The 22,719-nt window shown below is 36.9% G+C and overlaps 1 protein-coding gene across 1 annotated transcript in view; it reads left to right on the top strand.

Annotated features, from left to right (window-relative positions):
• LOC140153784 (L-asparaginase-like) overlaps nucleotides 1–22,719 on the top strand; it is a 53,230-nt gene that overhangs the window by 4,529 nt on the left and 25,982 nt on the right. Inside the window, 7 exon segments of the mRNA XM_072176638.1 lie at nucleotides 1,892–2,003; nucleotides 3,833–3,862; nucleotides 7,406–7,564; nucleotides 16,350–16,671; nucleotides 19,560–19,686; nucleotides 21,580–21,666; nucleotides 21,669–21,691. Coding sequence (XP_072032739.1) covers nucleotides 1,892–2,003; nucleotides 3,833–3,862; nucleotides 7,406–7,564; nucleotides 16,350–16,671; nucleotides 19,560–19,686; nucleotides 21,580–21,666; nucleotides 21,669–21,691 — 860 coding nt within the window.

Genomic DNA, 22,719 nt, shown 5'->3' with positions numbered 1-22,719 from the left:
CCTGCTTTTTCCTTGATTTAAGTATGAAATTGAGCAAGTAGAATTGAATGTCATGAATGTCAATTTGGAGTTATTATCTATAGAGGAACTTGCCGATAATTAGAGGTTAATAACTGCGCATCGGTTATTTGGAGGGCATTGTGAAAAATCTAAACATTTTGCCTTTGGAACCGAGGAATATCCCGAGGTCCAAAGCAAAATGTTTAGATTTTTCACAATGCCCTCCAAATAACCTATGCGCAGTTATTAACCTCATTCATAACCGTCACTTTGATCTTTTAACTTTACAAAATAACACAAAATTTTCCTCAAAAGTTTGTAAAAATAAACAATTTTTACATCTTCCCATCCCAAAATCGATCAGGCTAAAACAAAACGACCAATAACAAAAGTGCGATCAGAATCGGTGCAAATATGGTAGCGCCAATCCAAATACGACAGCCAGCGCCACAAGCGCAGTTCGTTGGACGCACAATACGGCGCACGCAGAAGTCAATTGTGTGCGACATTGGAACAATAAAGCATTTTGCGGTCAATTGTGAGGTATTAATGACCTCGATTTGCGTTCGCGTTTCACAAATAATAAAATATGATTGGATCGCACGCATCACGTTTATTAATGAGGTTATGAATCGATATTTATATAACTCATACATGTACATAAATTCTAGACAGTTCATTGGTTGATTACCATTTGCCATTTTTACTATCACCCTCTCCGTGTGATAGTCTTTACCATCATGTGCTCTGGCGTCATTACCTCGCCAGTATATATGCCAGTATATATGCGTAGTGTACGCACTCTTGAACCATATTTTGTTCAAAAATGATAGGAAGGGACTATTTTCAGCTAAAATGTTGGCTATCAGCTGATGCTCAATGATACCGGGAAGTGTTGCAGAAAGGTAAGCGTACTCTTTATTTATTCAAAATATCACATATCAATGAATTTAAATGGGAAATCCAAAAAGGAAATGTCAGGTCAAAATTCTCACCTTAGAATTATTGTGAAATAAAATCAAACCAAATTTAGGCTCCGCAAACAACGTCCAATTATTCCCATTGGTGTTTGCTACACGTGCATATAATTATGGTTTGGGGCCAATTTGAGAAGAGTTAATGCCTCGAGTTTCAAAATACACCGAGTGATGTTTTTTGATCAAAAACATCGACAATTCAAGACTCTGTAAAAACAAATCAAGAATTATCTGGGATAATTGCAACTAAGTATAATGAAAGTTATGATCTAAGCTACCAGATACATCATTAATTTCCTGACTATGATATTTAGTTGTGGGAAAAGATTACTTTAATGTTTTGGCGGGATTATTTCCCGCTAAAAATTTCAACCAAAAAGAGCATGTAGCCTTAAGGCCCATAAAAGTAAATTCCGAGTTTATCGTCACTTTTTTTTTTTCAGGTTGGTGAGGTGACTTTTTCATTTTTCATTTTTCATTATTCCATCAGATTTCATTATTGATCGACCTAAAATGCATATTGATTTAAAGCCAAACTCATACATGTGATTTATAAACATGTTTTTTATGGGTAGGGACTAGAAAAGTTAGAAAAGAGCCTGGTTTTGCTTCCAAGTTATGAATTTATGTTTTACATGTACAAACTAAAATATATGTATGTTTCCAATTGCTAAACCTGGTGAAAATTAACACTGATACTTCGAAACTAATGAATTATTTTGGCATTTGGTTTTCAAAAAGTGACGCGGGCGGGGGATGATAAACTCAGAATCGACTTTCACGCGCCTATAATACTCATTTTATGGCAAATTATTAAAAATCAATATTTTTATTTAGATACTTTTGTGCACAGAGCGTATATTTGGGGAAAGCAATGTTCAGGTTGTAAATTGATTCTTAAAACTCTTTCACAGTGTATGTTCCAGAACCAAATTTTTTAGCCGGTGCACTGAAGACAATGCCAATGTTTCATGATGCTGAAGCTGCTAAAGAGTTGGGTGTCCCAGATGATGTGTTTGTATTACCGTAAGTATTGAAAGTACTGTTTAGGAGTTTGGACTGCGCTTCAAAATTATGCTTAAAAAATGCAATTTCCTGATTGAGGTGGTTACTTTAAGTTGTACCCCACTCATAGTTAGCATTAAAGGTGTGTGACTAGTTTGACAGCCTCATCCTCCACTTTACCCTGTCAGAATGCATATTTTTGGTATCAGTGAACTTAGCTCATATTTTTATCATAAACCCAGTGAAATATTAGTTCTGGAATGTTTCATTTCTAGTGGTATGAACAAAAACATGGCACATACTTCCTCAGGTAGTTTGGTGGTTTCCACCCGGAAGTTGTGTTAATGTTCTATTTATGAGGCCCACCAGGATGTACATTTCTGCTTAGTTCTAGAATGCAAATCGCAGAATTCATAACTTTGAATGAGAATGTTTTGATGATGGGCGTCAATGTGAGATAGAAAACACAATGTGTTATAATCGTACGGGGGCCATTCTGGTCACACACCTTTGAATGAGACCCTAATTAATTGCATGCTATTGATTTGTGTCATTCATTTCATCTAGACTGTTTTATTTTAATAGCGTGCAACTATATTCTATAAAAATAAAAATTCCCATTAAAAGGGAAAGCGGCCAGTCAGATTGGTAATTCAGTAAAGAGCAAAAATCTATGAAATGAGATAAAATTTGATAAAATAAATTTTTCTTGTCAATTTATACACCTTTTTGTACAATCGGTGCACGATATTAAAACAAGACAGAATAAAACTAAAATACTAAGAATTAAATTACAGGAGCAAGAAGCGCAGTGCGTGTTCTTTTTTTCCAAGTCGCCTTGAAAATGTAAAATGTTTGCGGGCATTTTTAAATCCTGTACTACTGCCTTGTTCACAGCCACATGATGATGCTCAGGGAGTCGGTTGACAATCTCTAAAGGATTATGACAGCTCCTGTAATGTTGTGTTAATTCACAGACAGTTTCATAGCAACATTAGGCCAAAAAAATGTATGGTTGCCCTTCCAAGACAAAAATTTTGAGGGTCAGAAAGTCAATCCTTTTTTTTCTTCTTGGGTTCTCCTCTTCCTACATTTTATACGGAAAGTGAAACCACATTCTTGCACAGGGTTGTCACTACGCCGGAAGTGGATGATGATATTTCATCATAAAAAGAGCAAGAACAATTTTTTTAGAGGGTGGTACCCTCAAAGCCTATTCCCCGATCCCTAGCATTCACTAAAATTCACTATTGAATGCTCGCTACGCTTCGCCTTCAATATTTTAACCAGTACTTTTTTGGTCCTGGTGACAACCCTGATCTTCCCCAATGAGTGAATAACAAATAAAATGACCTTGATACTGTCAAAATTTAGGGTTTCTTTAAACAAAAAGTGATAGAAAAAAAGACCAAGATTTCTAATATTTTTTGATCGGTCGCGGAGGGCAACTAAACATTTTTTTGGCCACAGCCTAATTTCAGATACATTGTAATGTCATAGTAGTGTAGTTCAGTTTGCAGTGGCAGTGCAGCAATGTTTGTATCCTTTGCATGTGTATTATACTATAGTTTGATTGGTATTCACCGACACTATTCTTCAAATTACATTGTACAATGTATGTACTGTCAATTCGGTCATACTTCAGCAGAAATTAAAATCTGTTGGTTTGGTTTTTTTGCAAGGAAAGTTACCAAAAAGCAGCAAATTTTAGAGTTTGTATAATACCGAATTACCGGTAGTGAGAATCTGGTCAAATTTGAGCATTGCTGAATCTAGATAATGGTAGTATCATGTTTGCGAAGTGTTTGACCTACACATTAAAGCATTTCATTTGGATTCTTTACCAACAGAATTTCCACAGAAATTGATTGTGAAAACAGGTACATCTGTACTACTACTTGTAACCACTGGCACTTGGGTATAAGCTCACCCCATACATGTAGCAATTTCACTCCAAAATTAGGGATGGGCTTATGACTGTGGAGGGGCTAGTACTGGAGTTTTAAAAACTCCTTATTTGTATATAACATTCATGCCTGTTTGGAAAAATAGGGTTGGGCTTATAGCCGAAGGTAGGCTTATCCATGTGGTTACAGTAAATACAATGTTACGGGTCTGCTGTTGATTCTATTGATTCAAGAACAGGCTGGACTGGTGTCAATATATGTGACGTGTCATGTCAAAAGCAGACACTTTTGGGCAGGTTATCAATTTCGAGGTTTTTACATATCTTAAATAAAGAGATATTTTGCTCCACAATGCCGTTTTCCCCAATGAAATCGGACATTCCTAAGCGAAGATATTTAGTTCGTAAGCTATGGTATTATAAAATTGGAAATTGAGATATCGGCCTTTAAAAATATTATTGACAATGTTGAGAGTAGGAAGTACCTTGAAAAATGTCTCAAAAAATTCAAGATGCCAGTTATATTCCGGTCTGAAACTATCGGACAATATTTTTAACATTAATAACATCACAAATTCGCCAGAAACCCAAATTGTTAAAAAATCAACCGGGGCAGATTTTTGGCTATTTCTCCATTTACGATCCTGCCCAAAAGTGTCTGCTTTTGACATGACACGTCACATATATTGTGTATTTAGGTAGTGTACTTTGGGCATTTTGGTAGTGTTCTACAGGCAGAAAGACATTTCAAGTAGGGTCCGTCAGTCGAGTGTGGTTTCAGTTTTTGTTTTGCAAACAATCTCAAAAATTATCTTGAATTGAAAAAAGATACATTTTGTTACTCACTCAAAATCAATTCACTGTAGCCAAAAAAACATCTGATTTTACTTGCATGTAGCGGGATAGGAAGACCGTTATTCTGAAGGGTCTTAATTCCGAAGGACGAAGGTTCATTGCTCCGTTGGGTCATTATTCTGAATTTATAACAAGGTTGTTACTCCAAAGGGTCATTACTCTGAAATTTGGAGTAATGGCCTTGCGGAGTTACAACAAGCCTAGTTCTCAATTCCGAATATTAACCCTTATAACAAACCTACTGACCTTTCAGAGTATTGAGCCATCGGAATAACAACCCTTTGGAATGACCCTTCTTAATAACGGTCCTTCATATTAATAATGAGGCATAACATATATTGCAGCAAGGAACAGGCATGAAAATTTTCAGCATTTTTGCTGATTTCAGTGTTTTTTGTTATTGTTTTCAGTGTTTTTCAGCCTATTTTTGAATCAAATTCACAGAAAATGGTAAAAAACATGGTTTTCAGTATTTTTTTCCAAGACCAGTTTTCATGCCTGATTAGGAAAAAAATCACCATAACTCTAGGTCCCTGGTCAATCAGGCTTGTAGAACGAGGGTGGGTTTTTGTAATGGGTGCTGGGTGAGAGCAATTTGTAATGGGTGCTGGGTGAGAGCAATAACCAAATGTGATATTTTAATATGGTCATTGTAATGAATTACCAATCAAGCTATACTAACGAAATTTGTAGGTAAATAGAATTCATTCCTCATAAGCTAAGGTTTAAAATGAAAGTTGAATGGTTCTCTGTTGATCCTTTTTGGCTGAAAGGAGAAGATGTACAAGTCAGGGTCCACATTAAGAAATTTTGTTTGTGTTGCAAAAATGCTTACCAAATTTAGTCCAGTCAATCTAAACAAATTCCACCACTAATTGCAACAGAATTTTTGTCACTTTTATACATTCAAGAGATGTCCCCTGAACATCATACCAAAAATATACTCAAATATACTTGGTGGAAAGGTAGTTTTTGGCGGGAAAAGGTCATACAGGGGTCAAATTTCAAAATTGCTTTAATCTTTTAAAAACTATACCAAAGCATTCCTCTAGTCTTAAGGATTCAGAAAAAGTATAGTTTGTCATATCTGTGATGTACCATTCTCAAGTTATAAGCAAAAAGGTCAAAGGTCAAATTTTGGGCTCTACATGGGTCAACTTCGAAAAAATGCTCCGATCTCCTTAAAAATGGTCTCAATATGTTCGTACTTTAAAAACACTCCAAAATAAGAATAGTTTGCCATATCTTGGATGCTTCATTACCTTGGTAGCAGGATAAAAGAGGTCATTGACCATTGAACTCTATTGACCCCGACCTAGTTTTCGATGTTACGCATGTAATTAAACAACCTAAACAGTGCAAATATGTTTGCAAGTCGAACAATTTGAGACCATTTTGGTTAAAATCAGACAATTTTTATTTTTTTGATTTTTGTTGAACCCAACATTTGACCTTTGACCTTTTCGGTTATAACTCAAGAACTGTACATCACAGATATGGCAAACTATATTTTTTCTGAATCCTTATGACTAGAGGAATAATTTGGTATAGTTTTTAAAATGATTGGAGCAATTTTGAAATTTGGCCCCTGTATGACCTTTTCCCGCTAAAAACTACCTTTCCACCAAGTATATTTTAGTATACTTTTTGTATGCTGGTCAGGGGACATCTCTGACATTCATAGCAGTGAAAAAAATTCTGTTGCAATTAGTGGCGAGTCAAAACCCACTTTGACTGGACTAATTTGGGAGCAAATGCTTATGAATGGTACAAAATTGCTACACATTCCAAAATTGTGTAGCAAATGATGAAAATTGTGTAGCATTTTGCTACTGCTACACACTTATTGCAAACACTGGTACAAGTAGTCAATTTGCAATGACAATCTTGAATCTTGATCTGGATTCGCATGATTTTTAAAGTACCATATTTAATTCATAAAGCGTATCTTGACAGTTGACATGGAAGTAAGAATTTCCCAATATCTTATTTCTCAACCCAAGGGCTAAGAGTAAAATTGTACACATGATTTTTTGGGAGTGGCCTTTCTTTTCCTTTTTCTTTTTCTTCAGTTCTATTGCTTTCTTTCTCTTCATTTAAGCCAACATGCTTAGCTTTTCAGCTTTTTTGTTGTTGCCTGTCTTACACTTACTCTTTTTCATGAACTATTTCTTCGTTATATTCAGGCTAGCATGTTATAATAAGCTTTTCAGGTCGTTTGGGAGTGGCCTGTCTTTCCCTAAGTCTTTTTTCTTTCAATTTTGTTTCATATTTCCTCCTGTATGGTACAGGCCAGCTTGCTTTTAATACAAATGTAAGCTTTTCAGCTTGTCTTGAGCATTTTTCTTGTGCCTGGCCTCATCAGGAATCAATGTTTCTGCCCCGAAGGACTTGTTTTAAACAAAACAAAGCCATCGATCAATGTGTACTACCAATTTATACATTCATACAATTCATCAACTTACATTTTCTAAGCTAAACCACCTTGTACATACGTATAGATGCCTTAACAAATATGCCTTTAATAACAAGCTCTCTTTTAATTAGTTTGTCTAATACAGCAATGCTAATCAACATGCCTTCCTTCTTGTTGTTTGGATGTCTTATCCCTTATCAACCATGCCATGCAATGCCCACCATGCATGTCCATCAAATAATCTAGGAGTGATCCCAACCCCACACAAGAAAACGGCCACCATCCCATGAACGGCCATCATCCCATACAAGAGAACGGCCGGCGTGCCATACAAGGAAGCAACCATCATCATCCCATATGGAATACCGTAGGCCATGACATTCCTTATACATCAGGACATCACAGGTAGGTATACAAATGCACATACAGGGCATACACCCTGTGCAAAGGTACATTATACATGAAGTACTTTCATCAACTTGGAAAAGTTACTGTCTTCCCACCTGATCTGTATTTTTTGTCTCAAGTTACTGTCTTCCCACCTGATCTGTATTTTTTGTCTCTTTTGTGGAAGTCTATACATTTTCCATTTGGTTGTTCATGTCTGTACCGTAATACAGTATTGTATTTTTATGCCATCCTTGAGTTTTTGGCTGGTCTCTTGGAAAAAAAAATGTATGTTCATCTACCTATTACATGTATCTACTTGTCTCAAGATATGTCCCTGGGTGTCCATGTGTCAGTCTGCGTGTCTGTCTGTCTGTCTGTCTATCTTTATCTTGCAAGATTTTGTCAGAACTTTACATGTGACTCTGAGTCTCAATTAACCCTTTCCTGAACTCAAGTAGCATTCAAATGCATGTGACCCATCATACCAAACGTGGCACCTAGTGTTGGAAATCCACATTGTGACATAGCAACGAAAATGTGTAGAGAAAAAGTAGAAAGCAGGTTTTAAACTTTGTTACAAATTCTGACTTTTGATTTCCAAAGACAACTGGCATGTTTTTAATGCAAATATACATATTAGTATTACTTAGTACGTACTCCGCATGGTATTAATCAAAATGCATTTAGTCAATTTCAAAAACCACTGAACGCTTTCAGATAATGTCTCATGTCCCCATTAATTTAAAATGAAAATAATATGAATTCAATCAATGAATATTTTGCTAACTGTATTGTAGGCTTGTGATTATTTACACATTCCCGTACATATGCTACGTACTACATTTGCAAAATACACAGCAGCTAAATTATATTAGCTTGTGTTGTTTTTAAGGTACATGTAGCTAACTCGGATACTGCGCCCGTGCAGGAAAATAGTTCCTGCTTTCACATGTTTGGCTATTTTGAGAAATTGGCTTCCTTGTATAGTAATTCAATGGGATTTTGAGATGACAAAAAGTGGCATATTAAAGTAGGGGGGTGTGTTATTTTGCGAAAATGAACTTTTTATTTTGGGGCCCCCTTCAAATTATGGTATGACCATTGTGAAACTAGAATATGAAAAAATTGTCTGAAAAAAAGTTGCAGAACCCCCTGTACATGCCCCTTGAAAATTTTGTGACAAGGTTTCCGAATTCGGAAGGCTTGCATATACATTAGTACAGAGCAGACGACATATGAATGGTAATATCATGTTAATTTGGCCTCATATCAAATGATGGTGTTTGTTTATGTTTATTTACTTAAATTTAGATGTCTTTTGGATCAAGATATATTTATTTGACCCTCTTTGTGTTTGTTTAGAGGCTTCTATGAGGCTTCTATGAAATATAGGCCTATATTACATGACCATAATTATTTGTAGTTAATAGGCCTAAGTATTCATCGTATACTTAATTTTGTGCAGATTTTATGACCAAGGTGTATGCTATAAATTCTCTATCATCTATATAGATGACATTGCACCATTTTCATGTATGATCCATCCAGCTTGCCTGTACTGTATGCCTATTATATGTGTATTTTGGACCTATAGGCCTACTTGAGAATCATTATATTCTGCTGAAGCTTTGATTGGATCATTACACTTTCCTTAGCATTCTCATTCCTGCCTTTAACGCCACCAACAAACACCATTACTCCATACTCATGCCAGCTTAACAGCAACTATTTAATATGATGGTTGTTTCATTTTGATCTAGAGAATCTTATCTTCTGAATGTCTTTGCACCAGCTTTCTCATAGCCTATGCATGGAAAGGGTCCTGCAAGTCAGATACATTTAAGATGAGGATTAAGAGGCATACATATATAGAAGCATTAAAACCTGAAGCTACTACGGGATGGTACATATGTCTGCAGGTTTCCAGAAGCAAAATATGATATCTTTGGCTTTGGTGAATGTAAAGATAAGCCTATTCTTTCTCAAATGGACACACAGGGGCTTGATCAGGTCCCAATCCATAATACTACAGCTAAACGTAGCGTTGGGTTTGTGAACTATATGAACTATCAAGGAGAAGGGCAAAACAACTTGCCAGTGCATCATCTGTCCAAGTCAAGGGAAAATCTGCTGCTCTCATGTAGACAGATGACCATGAAGAGACAAAGTTCCTGAAATAAGAGCAGCATGAACTCTTACAGGAAGAAACATGGAAGAACTCAGAAAAGAAGTTCTGGAAACCAAAGAGATCATAAATCTCACAGTAGATGGCAAAAAAGGACCTAAATGAGTTCAAGACCATGGGAGGACCATTTACGTCAGCTGCAAGTTCAGCAGGAGCCCTATTTGACAGTACCAGGCCAGGTTTTGATGAATCTAAAACAGCCCGTCTGATGTATAGCCCTGCAATTATTGATGAATCTGAAACAGTAGCCAGTCGAGCTGGAGATCTCATGCTGAATCGCTGTCCTGCCCTAGTAAAACTGGTGACATCAGGCTTGCAATAAGCTTTATGCTACAACACAATCATTCAATATGAAACTTCTCCTTTAATAATGTGACCTTAGAGGTATATTCTAAATAACTTGAACCAGACCATGGCTTTAATTCATACTGAACAAGTGTGAAGAGTCCTTTTCATGTCTGGTATTAGCATACATACATACATTTAGGCCTATATGACAATTTGTTGTTACATGGACTTAATTATACACAAAAGTGGGTTAAATTAGCATTTGTACACTCAAAGAAGTTAGCTTTTATTCAGGTTTAACCTTTACAATACACAAAATTGTCAAATACACAGTTATAATTTCTAATTCATCGATTTTGTTTTCACTGTCTGTATTAAGCATTATGCAAGGCTGCAATTCGGAAACCTTGTTAAAAAACTTTCAGAGGGCATGTACAGGGGGTTGCACTGCTCAGATTGTATTAAAATGATTATATTCTTGTTCAGAGAGGTCAACACCATATTTTGAGGGGGGCCCCAGAAAAAAATGGAATTATCACACCCCCCTAATTAAAGTCAAAACCATTTTTTTTTTCAATTAAAACTTAGCAGATAAGATTTTCTCATCTATAGATACACATTCCAAGCAATTATGTACATGACATCATAGCCTATAAAGCCACCGTAAAGTGTTATTTAGTGAAGTGGCTTTGAAGTGTTTTTGAATCCATGCTGCTAAAATGAAGGGGATAAAATTGCAGTACATCGGATATTATTAATTGCTATACTGGAAATGTCACAGACACATCTTCAAGTTATGCACATAATTATTGCATAATTTACAAGAGTCTGCACACAAACATACATTGGTGGCAGCAGGAAAAAAAATTTCAGGAGGGTGCAAAGTGAATGTCGGGGGGGGGGGGCAAAATTAACAAATTTTGCACAGAAATGCTGCAAGAAGTGGAAAAAGCTCATACACTGTAGGGCCATTTGTTTATCCATAGAACCTCTCTGAAAGTCAAATCAGTTAGTTGGTTTATTTTTATATAAAGATCATTACTACCCAGCAAAATAAAACATTTTCAAAACATACAAAGAGGGTTAGAAGGGGTTGCCAGAAAGCATTTGTTTTTTATAACATTCTTTTTAAAATAACAATTTATTAATTTGGCCTTCAGAACACTCCTGATTTCAGGAGATGAAAAACCACTAAGTTTTTCTGAGTGAATTATAGATAAAAATGTGAGGGATAAAATTTAGTTTTGCAACTACATGTATACCAGTTGCATGCAGCCTTTCTTTTGCAGATGATATTCATTGATAGCAATAATGATTAAACTAATTTCATAGAAAAGTCATAGAACAGCAAAACACAATTGGCAGATATATTTATCAGTGATACTAGGCCCACGCTAATGTAATTTTCATTGGTATACAACAGAGAGAAGGTAAACAGCTTGTCACATAATTATTATGCGCATTCTCTAGGCAGTTGGATGTAGTCCAAAACTGGAGGAACGACATACATCGTGAGCAAGTACTAATGCACACCTGACATGACACGTGTTTGCTTAATTAAAAGTGTGTAACTCCTAACAGCATCATCCTCATTTTACACCCATCTTTTTTCATGTAGGCCTTTATTGTTTTTTCACTTAACCTGATCATGGGAGGAAATTACATGTATACTTCTGAGGACCTTTAATGTTCCATATCAGTTGTGTAACGTTGCCATTTGATAGAACCTCACCTGTTGTGTTTAAAAAGTGTGTGCAATATTCTATCATTGGAAGGCATATAACTTACTTAACCTGGCTTCCAGATAAGCGGGCGCAAACCAGGAGCTACTTTATAAAAGAAATAGCTCCTGGTCATTCAATTTTACCAAGGAACCAGGAGCTACTTTGACACAACCAGGAGCTATACTCTTATCATGTGCCCTTTCTAACGCAAATTTTCCTTCAGTAATCAAGAGAAGTTCTACATTTTTGAGTAGAGGAAACTCACAAATTTACCAGCTGAAATAGCTGGAGCATTAAAACAATGTGAGGAATCTTTGAAATCCTGACAATCTTATGTAATTGTGGAAGATTGTCACCTATGTGTGGCTCACGCAAGCAATACACACAATTTTTCCATCTCACCACTGAACTATACACCCATATAAACAGTGCTACTTCTATGACGTCATAAAATTAATATGCACGTTTATTGTTATCTGGTAATTTCAATACATGGAAGTATAAGGGGATCAATGGTTAACAACACGTCATGAAATATAAGTTGCATACATAAGGGAGGATACTGTATTTAGTTTGATGATCAAAACATGCTAAAGAAAACGATACATGAAGGATAAAAAGTAAGATTGGTGCAAAGAAAATTTGTTTCAAGTTAGTTTTTTGCTAGAATTGTAGTAAGCTTTTTGCCTGCCATGTGGAAATGTGATTGTTTTCTACTCACACCAGGCGCTCAATACTGAATTTCTTCAGCGCCTGGGGGCTTGTTTTTATAGCTCAACCAGGCGCTATAACATCAGAACCATGGGGTAAAAAGCGCCCGCCTGGATGCCTGTACTTAACCAGGGACTTTTGGCGACTTGAAGGGAAAGAAGGAAGGAATGAAGAGAAAACAAACAAAGTTGTTTGCTCTGGGTGGGATTCGAACCTGAGACCCCTCGCATGCCAAGCACTAGCCGCAGGTATTTCAATGAGATGTACGCATCCGCAGTGCACACCCGGGGGGGCCACTCACATAATTGGTCTGTACGCATGCGTGACCAAAAAAACAAGGAAAAGGGGGTGTTTTTTTAGGCAAGGCGAGTTACGCGAGTGGCGCATTTAGGGTCTAAAAAACACTGATTTTCAAGAATAAGGGTAGTTTTCTGAAACTGAACAACTTGTTTAGGGTAACTTTTCAAATTTTTGGTAAATTACGAGTCCGAAAAGGGTACATTTTTTCATTTTCACTGGCCAAAATACTCATTAGGGGGTAAATTCTATATTAAATTACCTTATTAAGGGGCTAAATTTGCTGGTAGGGTAAAACTCGCTTAGGGGTGTTTGAAAAAATTTGGTCACGCATGCGCATAATGTCATATTTGAGTGATCCCCGGAGTGCACAGTGTTCAAATAAGCACTTATCCTCTTTTCCTCTTGTCCAAAAATCACTGGGGACAACCATATTGAGCTATAAACTTATCCCCTGGACAACCACTTTTTGGATTCTTTGCACTCAAAAACATATTTTGGGGACAACCAAAATGCTTTCAGGACAAGCAGAATTCATGCTTTAGTTGTCCTCGGGACAACCTCCATATTTTCCTTATTTCGGACACTGGCAGTGCATATACCATGTATTATTTTGTAGTACTCAGACATTTAGCCAAAACCATTTTATAGTATGACCCTTGACCAGTGTATAGAGCCTAGTGCACAGATCTTTTGACATAAAATGGCATCCATGCTCTATTAAACTTTAAAAAGGTCACTGCCATTGCTAATTATGAAGGTAATAGATAAAATATTTAATTTGTATATATTAAAATATACTGGTAGTGGCAATAGATGCAACACAAATGTAATTACAATGGTTTTGGCATTTTAGACCTTCGCTGTGGACTTATACGGGCTTCCCCAGATTAAAATATGATATTTTTGATGTTAATTTCAGAGTATTATAGCTTGAAATGATATATTTAATTTTAATACAATTTGTTTTTATAGAATAATTATATATCTTTGTGTAATTCTTCTGTCTGTCTGTCTGTCTGTCTTTATCTCCCTCCCTCTCTCTCTCTCTTTCATCTCTCTCCTGTCTTCCTGTCTATATGTGACCATCCACCACAACTGAGCCCGGATGTCGCCAGTGCCACTATTGAGATACGCTCCATTGAACTTAACAATAAACAATAGGAAACAAAGGATTTATTGACTGTTTTATTGATTTTTCACTACTTAAATGTCAAGTACTATAGACATGATATACATCATTTTAAAGCTAATTTCAAGCAGAATATTTTGGTTGAATATCTCAAGAATGATGATTGGCGACTTGAGGGCTCAGTTGTGCTGGATGGTCACATATATGACTGTGTCTCTGTGTTGCTGTCTCTTTCTCATTTTTGTGATTTTTTTTGTACTTTTCAATCTTTATAATTGACATTTTACTCTCTCATGGGTCATCAAGGGGCATCACAATCATCCTCCACTTTTGTTCGACAGCAAATTAATTAGTGGATGTAGGTGTGTGGTATGGAAATTCAACTTCTAGCCCATCACCAATATTTCCTGAACTACTGATTTATTTGCTGTTTAAAATTTGAGTACTAACCATGCTAACCAATTTAAGGTTTGACACTATTTTAAAGTGTTGCGATTTGGTAGTTCACAGCATCTTGCAAATGGTAGTCAGCTTTGGCAAAAATCGCATTGCTCATTTCATAGCGAGTGTGTAGAAGAATTCAAATATCACAGATATACTTTTGAGGGTCCTGTGGTTCTTGAGTTATGTTGTAGGAGGGCTGAAACACCTGCAGCACTTACATAAACGTACATAACTCATTAACAACGATAAATCAAGCAAGGTTTGGAAGTATATGGTTTGTAGAATGAACTTTTGCAAAACATCAAAGTGTTATTTTTCAATAATATATTGATTTACATAATGAAAATCTATATTTTTTGGCTGCTTCGACCAACAGTACCTTGTCTACACTTAACAAATTGTAAAAGTCCTATGAGATGAACCCATGTCACAAGTAGAATTTGTGATTGTTGGTTCATGTTATTCTTGTAATCTTGTAATGGAAGGTCTCTGTTTGAGGTTGTTTTTTGGGGCATAATCTTAATTTTTTTAATGTTGTTTTTGTTAATGTGCCCTCTTCTTGTAAAATAGAGATCAAACCCTTTTGTGTGTACATGTCATACATGTACTGTGCTATGGAGCATATTTTAGTTTTCGGCATGGTTCTTCAGCGCTCTGCCGATTTGGCGCTGTTTACGGCATAAACACAGAGGTGGGGTCCTGATTGGCTAATTGAATCACATCATCACCACATCGGTGCATCATTTCACCAATCAAGCTCCGTAGCGTTGCGTGACCTAGTTCTCTTTATAAGATAATAAGAAAGAGCAGTCGGACACCACTGAAGGACCTTGCCGAATACTATAGTTCAATTCCATTTCTTTTGTTCCAGAGGACTGAAAGAACAATGTCTTAACTTGATTATTTTTTATACATGTATTTTCGTCAGTACTCTCTCTCTCTCTCTCTATATATATATATATATGTCACACCTGAAATTTTCCTTACAGGGTGTCCCAAAATGAATTAATACCAATATGTGCTACAGCTTTCTCTCAAAGGAGAATAAATCTTCAAACTATCATGAATGGAAACTGTGACATGATGATTACTAATCATTCTGGGACACTGCATGAACATTACACATCCTTTCACGTAATACAGGGCTGCCAACATGTTTCACTCTAGTCATTAACATTTTGGAAAATAAATGCCATTTCCCTAGTACAACCCCTGAATTCCTAGAGGGGGGGATGCACCTTGTTCATTATATGTATTGTTTTGTGGGTTTATTTTGGGGGTGCTCCCTGTTTTATGTATCATTCTCAGGCCCATATGCAAGATTTATTTATGGAGGGTGCAAACTTCCAAAAAGTGGATCATTTCAATTGAAAAGTCCTTGGCACAGATTTTATTGTAAAAGGTGGACTTAAACCCCATTATCACCAAAAAGTGGAATTTTAATCGGCAATTTTTCTCCCATTTTCAACCTAAAAAGCAAATAGTTGACATTTGGATTTTCTATGCACCCCTCTGCATATGGGCCCGATCATGCTGAATGTGTGATTTGTTGGCAACAATGTATATTGAAGATCTTCCACATACTGTATGTATATATATATATACATGATTATATTGTACAACTAATTCATGTTCCACCAAGTAAATAAGTTAGAAGTTCTATTAATCGTACTAATCAATCCACAATTTGTAACTACTAGATGTAGATATTCGCATCAGCAAGGTTGAGGGCGTAGTGATAAGTTTACTCGCCATCGCCAACAGATGGCTTTGACAATTAGGTGCGGTGCTGGTGGTATGGGTATAATCATGCATGCAGAGGAAGGCAGGAGGATGTCTATGAAAAAGGTTCAGATATTGCCTGTGTAAACACCAAAGGCTAGTTACGCCACTGAGTTAATGACATGCTGGTGACAGCTAGGGGTGTCGGTTTTCACTACAAATGCTGGGAATAGTTTTGGCACTAACATATTTAATGGTACCACTCTCTGATTCTCAATATGATTCGTTTCTATTCAGCTTAAGCAAGGAGAACCGCCGTGTTTTTTACTGGCTGTATGAGTATGAAGAACTCAAAGACTCCAGCAACCTGATGATTGACGACTGGGTGCAGATTTCAAAAGATATCTTCAAATTCTACCGACAGTACGACGGTTTTGTCATCCTTCACGGCACGGACACCATGGCATACACCGCTTCAGCTCTCTCCTTCATGCTGGAAAATTTGGGGAAACCCGTCATCTTAACAGGGGCACAAGTGCCATTGGCTGAATTGAGGAGTGATGGCAGGGATAATATGTTAGGTGCTATATATATCGCAGGGCATTATGTCATACCAGAAGTAAGTAAATTCAGTTCACTTTGTGTGTATGGGTGGTGGGGGTGTTTGTAAACAGTGGAAAACAAGGAGACACACAGGAGAAATCTCTCTACAACAGTGGATGCACAGGAACCGTGGACTTCCACGGTTCTATAGACCATGTTTCTAGAGCATAAGAATATGTAATAACCTAGACTTCTCAGTAGTCCACTTGCCCATTTTGCATCCTCTGGCTATTACATTAAAAGCATAAAACGCTGATTTGTATTAATTTGTGTGCAATTGATAGATTTTCACATCAGTCACCCTACTTCCTCTGTTTGTTAGCTTCCCAAGTGGACTACTTACTTTGGGTTGCGGTTAAGATTCTTAACACGGGACTCTATGGAGAGTTAGGCCAATTTCTGGCCTAACTAAAATTGGCCATGATGTAATGCATCTTAAAATGGATCTGGCTTGTGATTGGTCATCCAGATCTCCCTATTGTTTAAATCCTCCGGGCACATGCCATTACCATTAACTACATCTTACACAACAATCTATGGAATTTGCGGCACGTTTGTGGTGGCGCAAAAGTTAAACTCTCAGTGGTGTATGGACGTACATTTAGCGCGTAATGTACTACCATGCTTAGTACTTGCAGTTAAATTGGATTGATAAACAAGTATGATTGACAGTGTGTTTTAGAGACCAAAGTCCCGGGGTAAAGTTCTGCTTAAAATCCAATGTACATAGTCAGATTTTTTACTCGGGCTTTCGCGATCAATAAACTGGTAGATTCCAAAATCAGAATTGTTTAGTATTGAAGTGAGCCATTATAATTATGCAAGATATGTTGCATTCGATAACTTTTAGTGTCACTAATCATCTAATTATATAAACTCTTTATGACCATTTTACTATTGAACACTTTAATTGTTTTTATAAACATCAGTATAATTTTGAGTTCATCGGAATGCGTTCATCATGATTAAATAATAATAACATATTTTTATCAAAATTCGACTATGGCATAGTCTAATAACAACCATACCATTGACCGTGGTTGCCAGTGTAGGGCGAGGAGTCCGCACCTGAATAGGCACTCCCTCTGGTCCATGGATAACGACTGGTAATGTACAGAGCTGCCAACTCTCCCTCTTTTCGCAGGAGACTCCCTACTTTTAAACCTTCAGAACCCTTAATTTTGGTCATCTCCTGAAAAGGAAATGGTTTCATCCATTAAGATGTACACATTTGGACAAATCTCCCTGATTGCAACAGGAAATCTCCCTTTTTTCAAGATTCAAATGTTGGCAGCTCTGAATGTAGACTATACCATTATTAATCAACCCAAAAACACAGACCTTTTGAGACTGTAGACATTTTACCTTCCACTTCCCATTTATGGGAAGTTCTGTTTTACCAATCCTGGGTCAGACAAGTTTTCTATATCGCGTCCGTAAAATTTAACCATGTCTACGGCGATATTCAGGTGACAAAAAAATCAAATATGTGTGTGTCCACAGTTGATGGGTGTGTTTCATGAATTGGAAATGTAAAAAGTATTAGACATTGTAGGACTTTATTGTAGGTCCCTCATTTGTTGGGTGGTGCTTGAATAAATTAAATTAACTTCTTGGAATGGCTGTTTTCCCAAACTGCTAAATTTATCGGTACTGGTTTCATATATTACTAGAGGTATGGTCCCTTTTGATCATGAGTAGATCAGGGACTGTCTTTTGAAATTTGCAGGAGAGCATTAATAGCTCTTCTGGAGCCTTCAAGGAGAGCTGTATAGAGCATGTACAATAGAACATACATGTAAGGAGCCCGGGGTAAGGAGAGAATGGTCAATTATGGAGAGCTAAAAATCACTCTCCTACAATGTATATCATATTTAAGGAGAGCAGTAGAGATCTATAAAATTTGCTCTCGCTCTCCTCAAAAGGCAGTCCCTGGTATATTGGTGTTAAATTGGTCACTGGTGTGGTGCTGGTGTTGTAGACTTAACCAAGTCATTTTGGCATTCTTAAATTAATAGATATAAACTTCATGGAGGCCTATATTAAAATCCTCCTGCAAACAGACCTTTAAATCATGCAAGGTATGCCATTTACAAATTTTGGCACTATTTGCTCAATCACATTACATTGCTATGCCCATGTATGAAGCTAGGTCACCGGACACTAAAATTGCACAAAATACTACTTAATAGGGGGATCTTTGAGTTTGATTATGGTGCCTTCAGCCATAGATTGTGAGAACAATTCTATGGATATTGAACTGAGCAATTTATAGTGAAAAATTACAATGAACCACTATAATGATAGTCTAGTTCAATGGAGTTGATTCTGTATTAAGTCATGCAGGCCATATTGTATTCAAGTTCATAGCCTAAAGCTACTATTGCCCTAGCTGACTGTAGCTAAAGGTATTTTTAAAAGTGTTTTGTGCAATTTTATGCAATAAATAGTAACAAGAAGTTAAAATTTGCTAAGAAGGCCTGACTGTTAATTGTTAGTGACTTGCAACAAAAAAAATCTTACCATAAGTCGTCGAAAAAAACCCCTCTGTTCTACGGGCGGACAGACCTTTCAAGTAGGGTCGGTCAGTCAGGCTTTTTTTTTAATTACCCAAAGTCACCAAAATCTGTAAATATTTTGCGATTCCCTCTCCCCCCCCCCCCCCCAAAAAAAACAAAAATTTGTTCCTGAAATTTTCTAAATTTGGGTCAGCATTCATTTGTACAGGATAAAAAATTTGGTCCCAATTTGTTCAAAATCTGGGTTGGTCGGGCCCGTAGAACAGGGTTTTCTTTTTTTGTCACCTAATTACACCAAATGTGCTGTTTACAAAATAGAATTAAAATTAAAGTGTGAACATTAAGCTGCAATGTCATCCCATGACTTTTCTTTGATCTCTTGTAGGTAACCCTGTATTTTGACAACAAGTTATTCCGAGGTAATCGTACAACAAAGTGTTCCAGTGAAAGTTTCAATGCTTTTGATTCACCGAATCTACCACCATTACTCAAGCTACACGTCAATGTAGATGGTTTGTATCCAAGTATCAGCATGTTTTTTAATAAGTACCGTATTAAATTTTCTTCCTTTTTCTACAGGATTTAGCCCTAAACTTATAAGATTTGAAAAAATAAAAAATTTTAGCTTGAACCTTCCAAATGACATAGCAAAGGCTAAATTCAGGAGCTTGATGATAATGTATAAGTATAATTTTTTGTGGGGGTTTAATTTTCGCGCTTTTCGCAGTTGAACAGGCAGCTGCAAATTTTTAACCCCTGTGAAAATATTTATTACACATAATACTTAATTTGAATATATATATGGAAACGCAAATTAAACACCCACTAAACTGTCCAGAATTGATCAAATCACACAAAATCAATCCAGTGAAAATATCCCACTATACAATAATCAAATCTTGTGCCACAGTTTTTGGGATCACTGACCTATGCCAAGAAAATGAAGGGTGTTTTGACCAATTTCAAGATCACACCAGATCACCTGATATTCCCAAAGGTTAATCTTCACGGTCAACATCCTGGGAATGGATATCTGGGATAGACATGTCATACATGTAGTTGTCACAATGATGTGGGCCTGATATAAAGGGGGGGGCAGATTAACAATTTTGGGGTTAGGGAAAAACAAGTAACATAATAATTCTCTTCTGTCAGAGCCATAACGAATAAAATATAAATTAAATTACATCATTTCACTTTCTTTTCAAAACAAAAACACAACAACAAAAGGGGAGCAGGCAAGATGACACAATCCAGATGGTTCAACTATTTTTAAAGGCAGGATGTCCTTGAAGGTCACCAAGGTTGTGAGCAAAAGTTGAAGATATCCAGTCACTTCTTGGCATGAACACTCACTGTGGACCACAATGGCCTCATCCCAGTGGCATAGTCCAATAAGGACACGGTGGCTCAGTGGTTACGGCCTTGGACTCATAATCTGAGAGCTTGCTCGACGTGCGTTGGTTCGAGTCCCGTCCCACCACCGTGTTAAGCGCCCTTGGGCAAGGCGCTTTGCCTCGCTTGCCTCACCCCACCCAGGTGTAATGGGAAGCTGTTAGGGGTAGTCACAGTCGTTGTACTGATGAACCCTGCGCCAATTGTAGGCTGCAAACGTGGTTCCGACAGATTCTAATAATGGCGGAATAAATGTAAAGCGCTTTGAGGCTGTTTACGGCATAAAGCGCTATATAAATATCTACATTTATTTATTTATTTTATAACCTCAATTAAACACTCATAGTGCAAAATTTGACCTCCAGTTGCAGAGTATGAGTTTGTGTACCTATATTTTCTAAGGTCATTAAAATGAATGTACAGATGTATTGTGGTTAAGAACGGTGCCCTAATAGATGAACATGTTGTGAATCCTAGTGACTCTTACCAGTTGACAGTGCCAACATTCCTAACATATGTTTTGTTGTTGCTTTATACTTGCATATTTGCATGCGATGCTGTTGATTGAAAAATGAACCAGTCATGGATGATGATTGATACAAATGTAATAATATGATAAGCATTATTCAGTGACCTTGACATTGGCATAAGCAAAACAATGATTCTGAAAGTTGAACTAGACATTTATCTGTGTAAAGCAATGTTGTTGTTTTTTGTTTCTTCAATATATAAAGTTGCTATTTGTGCTTTTAATGATTTTAAAATTCATTGTATTTGTATCCATTTTGAAATCATTAATAGGGCATGAACACAAATTATAAGACAATGTTATTTTATTTAACCATGAATGATCTTAGCATTTAGCTCTAGCTCCAGGGACACTCCAAATCCGAAAATAATAATTTTAAAAAAAAATTAAATTTGAGTATAGTCCGACCCCCCTGAGAATATTGTGGTATAGTATCTTCCAGTGAATTAAAACCTGTTTCTAACGTTATTGCTTTATGTAGTGGACTGGGGTGTGATTTTCCGTTCAAGGAATACAGCTGCATTTAGTGTATCTCTCAACATGAATGGTGATGTAGGTCTGCTGAGAATCTTCCTGGTATAACTACTGAAACAGTAAGTATGTCTCATACCTGATCCCCTGAAAGCATGAAAATATTACTATTAGCATGGCTCAAAAGTAAAGGATAGGTCAATCAAGTGATGTAAGTGTCCTTACAGTCCAAAGAAATTATACCCAAAGAGTACGGACTCACAGAATATTACCCTGTGTGCAGGGTCTTAGCTAGGATTTGACAAGTGCCTATCATTGGGCTATTCCCAGTACGGACTCACAGAATATTACCCTGTGTGCAGGGTCTTAGCTAGGATTTGACAAGTGCCTATCATTGGGCTATTCCCAGCACGGACTCACAGAATATTACCCTGTGTGCAGGGTCTTAGCTAGGATTTGACAAGTGCCTATCATTGGGCTATTCCCAGTTGAAATCCACACTACCGCTGTGGAAGATTTTGGAAATATCTTATCCCCTGAATAAGAAATGTAATGGGTCAGAGTTAATCATTTTCAAACCCATACTCCCCCTGTACTGTGGCTTTTATTTCCCATGACTGGAGTGAGTATTTCAAATGGAAGTTACCCAGCTCTCTATTCTATTTGAAACTCTTATCACAGGGGTAGTGTGGATTTTAAATGGAATAGCTCCTTTTCACCAAAACTGCCTGTCCAAAATTTGACTCTGAAACAGTGCTGTACGGTGCGACCAATTTGGTCGCATTGGCGACTAGATTTTTTCTCATGCGACTAGACTTTCATTCCCTAGCGCAAATGGCGACCAACTGTTGAAGCTTTTAATCGCCAGCATTCCTGGCCCACAGTAAACAAAAGTTACAACTTGAAAGGCTGCTAATTTGCCAGTATCAATAAACAACCCAACCAATAAATTACCATCATTTATTTCGGAGTATTAAATCCAGTTTCAGTCCGATCATTGTGAATGTCATGCATGCTCACCGCTGTACATCTACATCGGTCATCGCCATTGATTTGATGATAAACAAAATATGGTGCATGTACTAGCATTCAATCACAAGAATGTATGTCACACTCATGTCAAAGGGTGATCCAAAACATGTACACAGCG

Source organism: Amphiura filiformis, chromosome 5 (assembly GCF_039555335.1).
Source record: "Amphiura filiformis chromosome 5, Afil_fr2py, whole genome shotgun sequence".
Taxonomy (NCBI): domain Eukaryota; kingdom Metazoa; phylum Echinodermata; class Ophiuroidea; order Amphilepidida; family Amphiuridae; genus Amphiura; species Amphiura filiformis.
The sequence above is the reverse complement of the archived record's forward strand: the minus strand, read 5'-3'. Positions and strand labels throughout refer to the sequence as shown.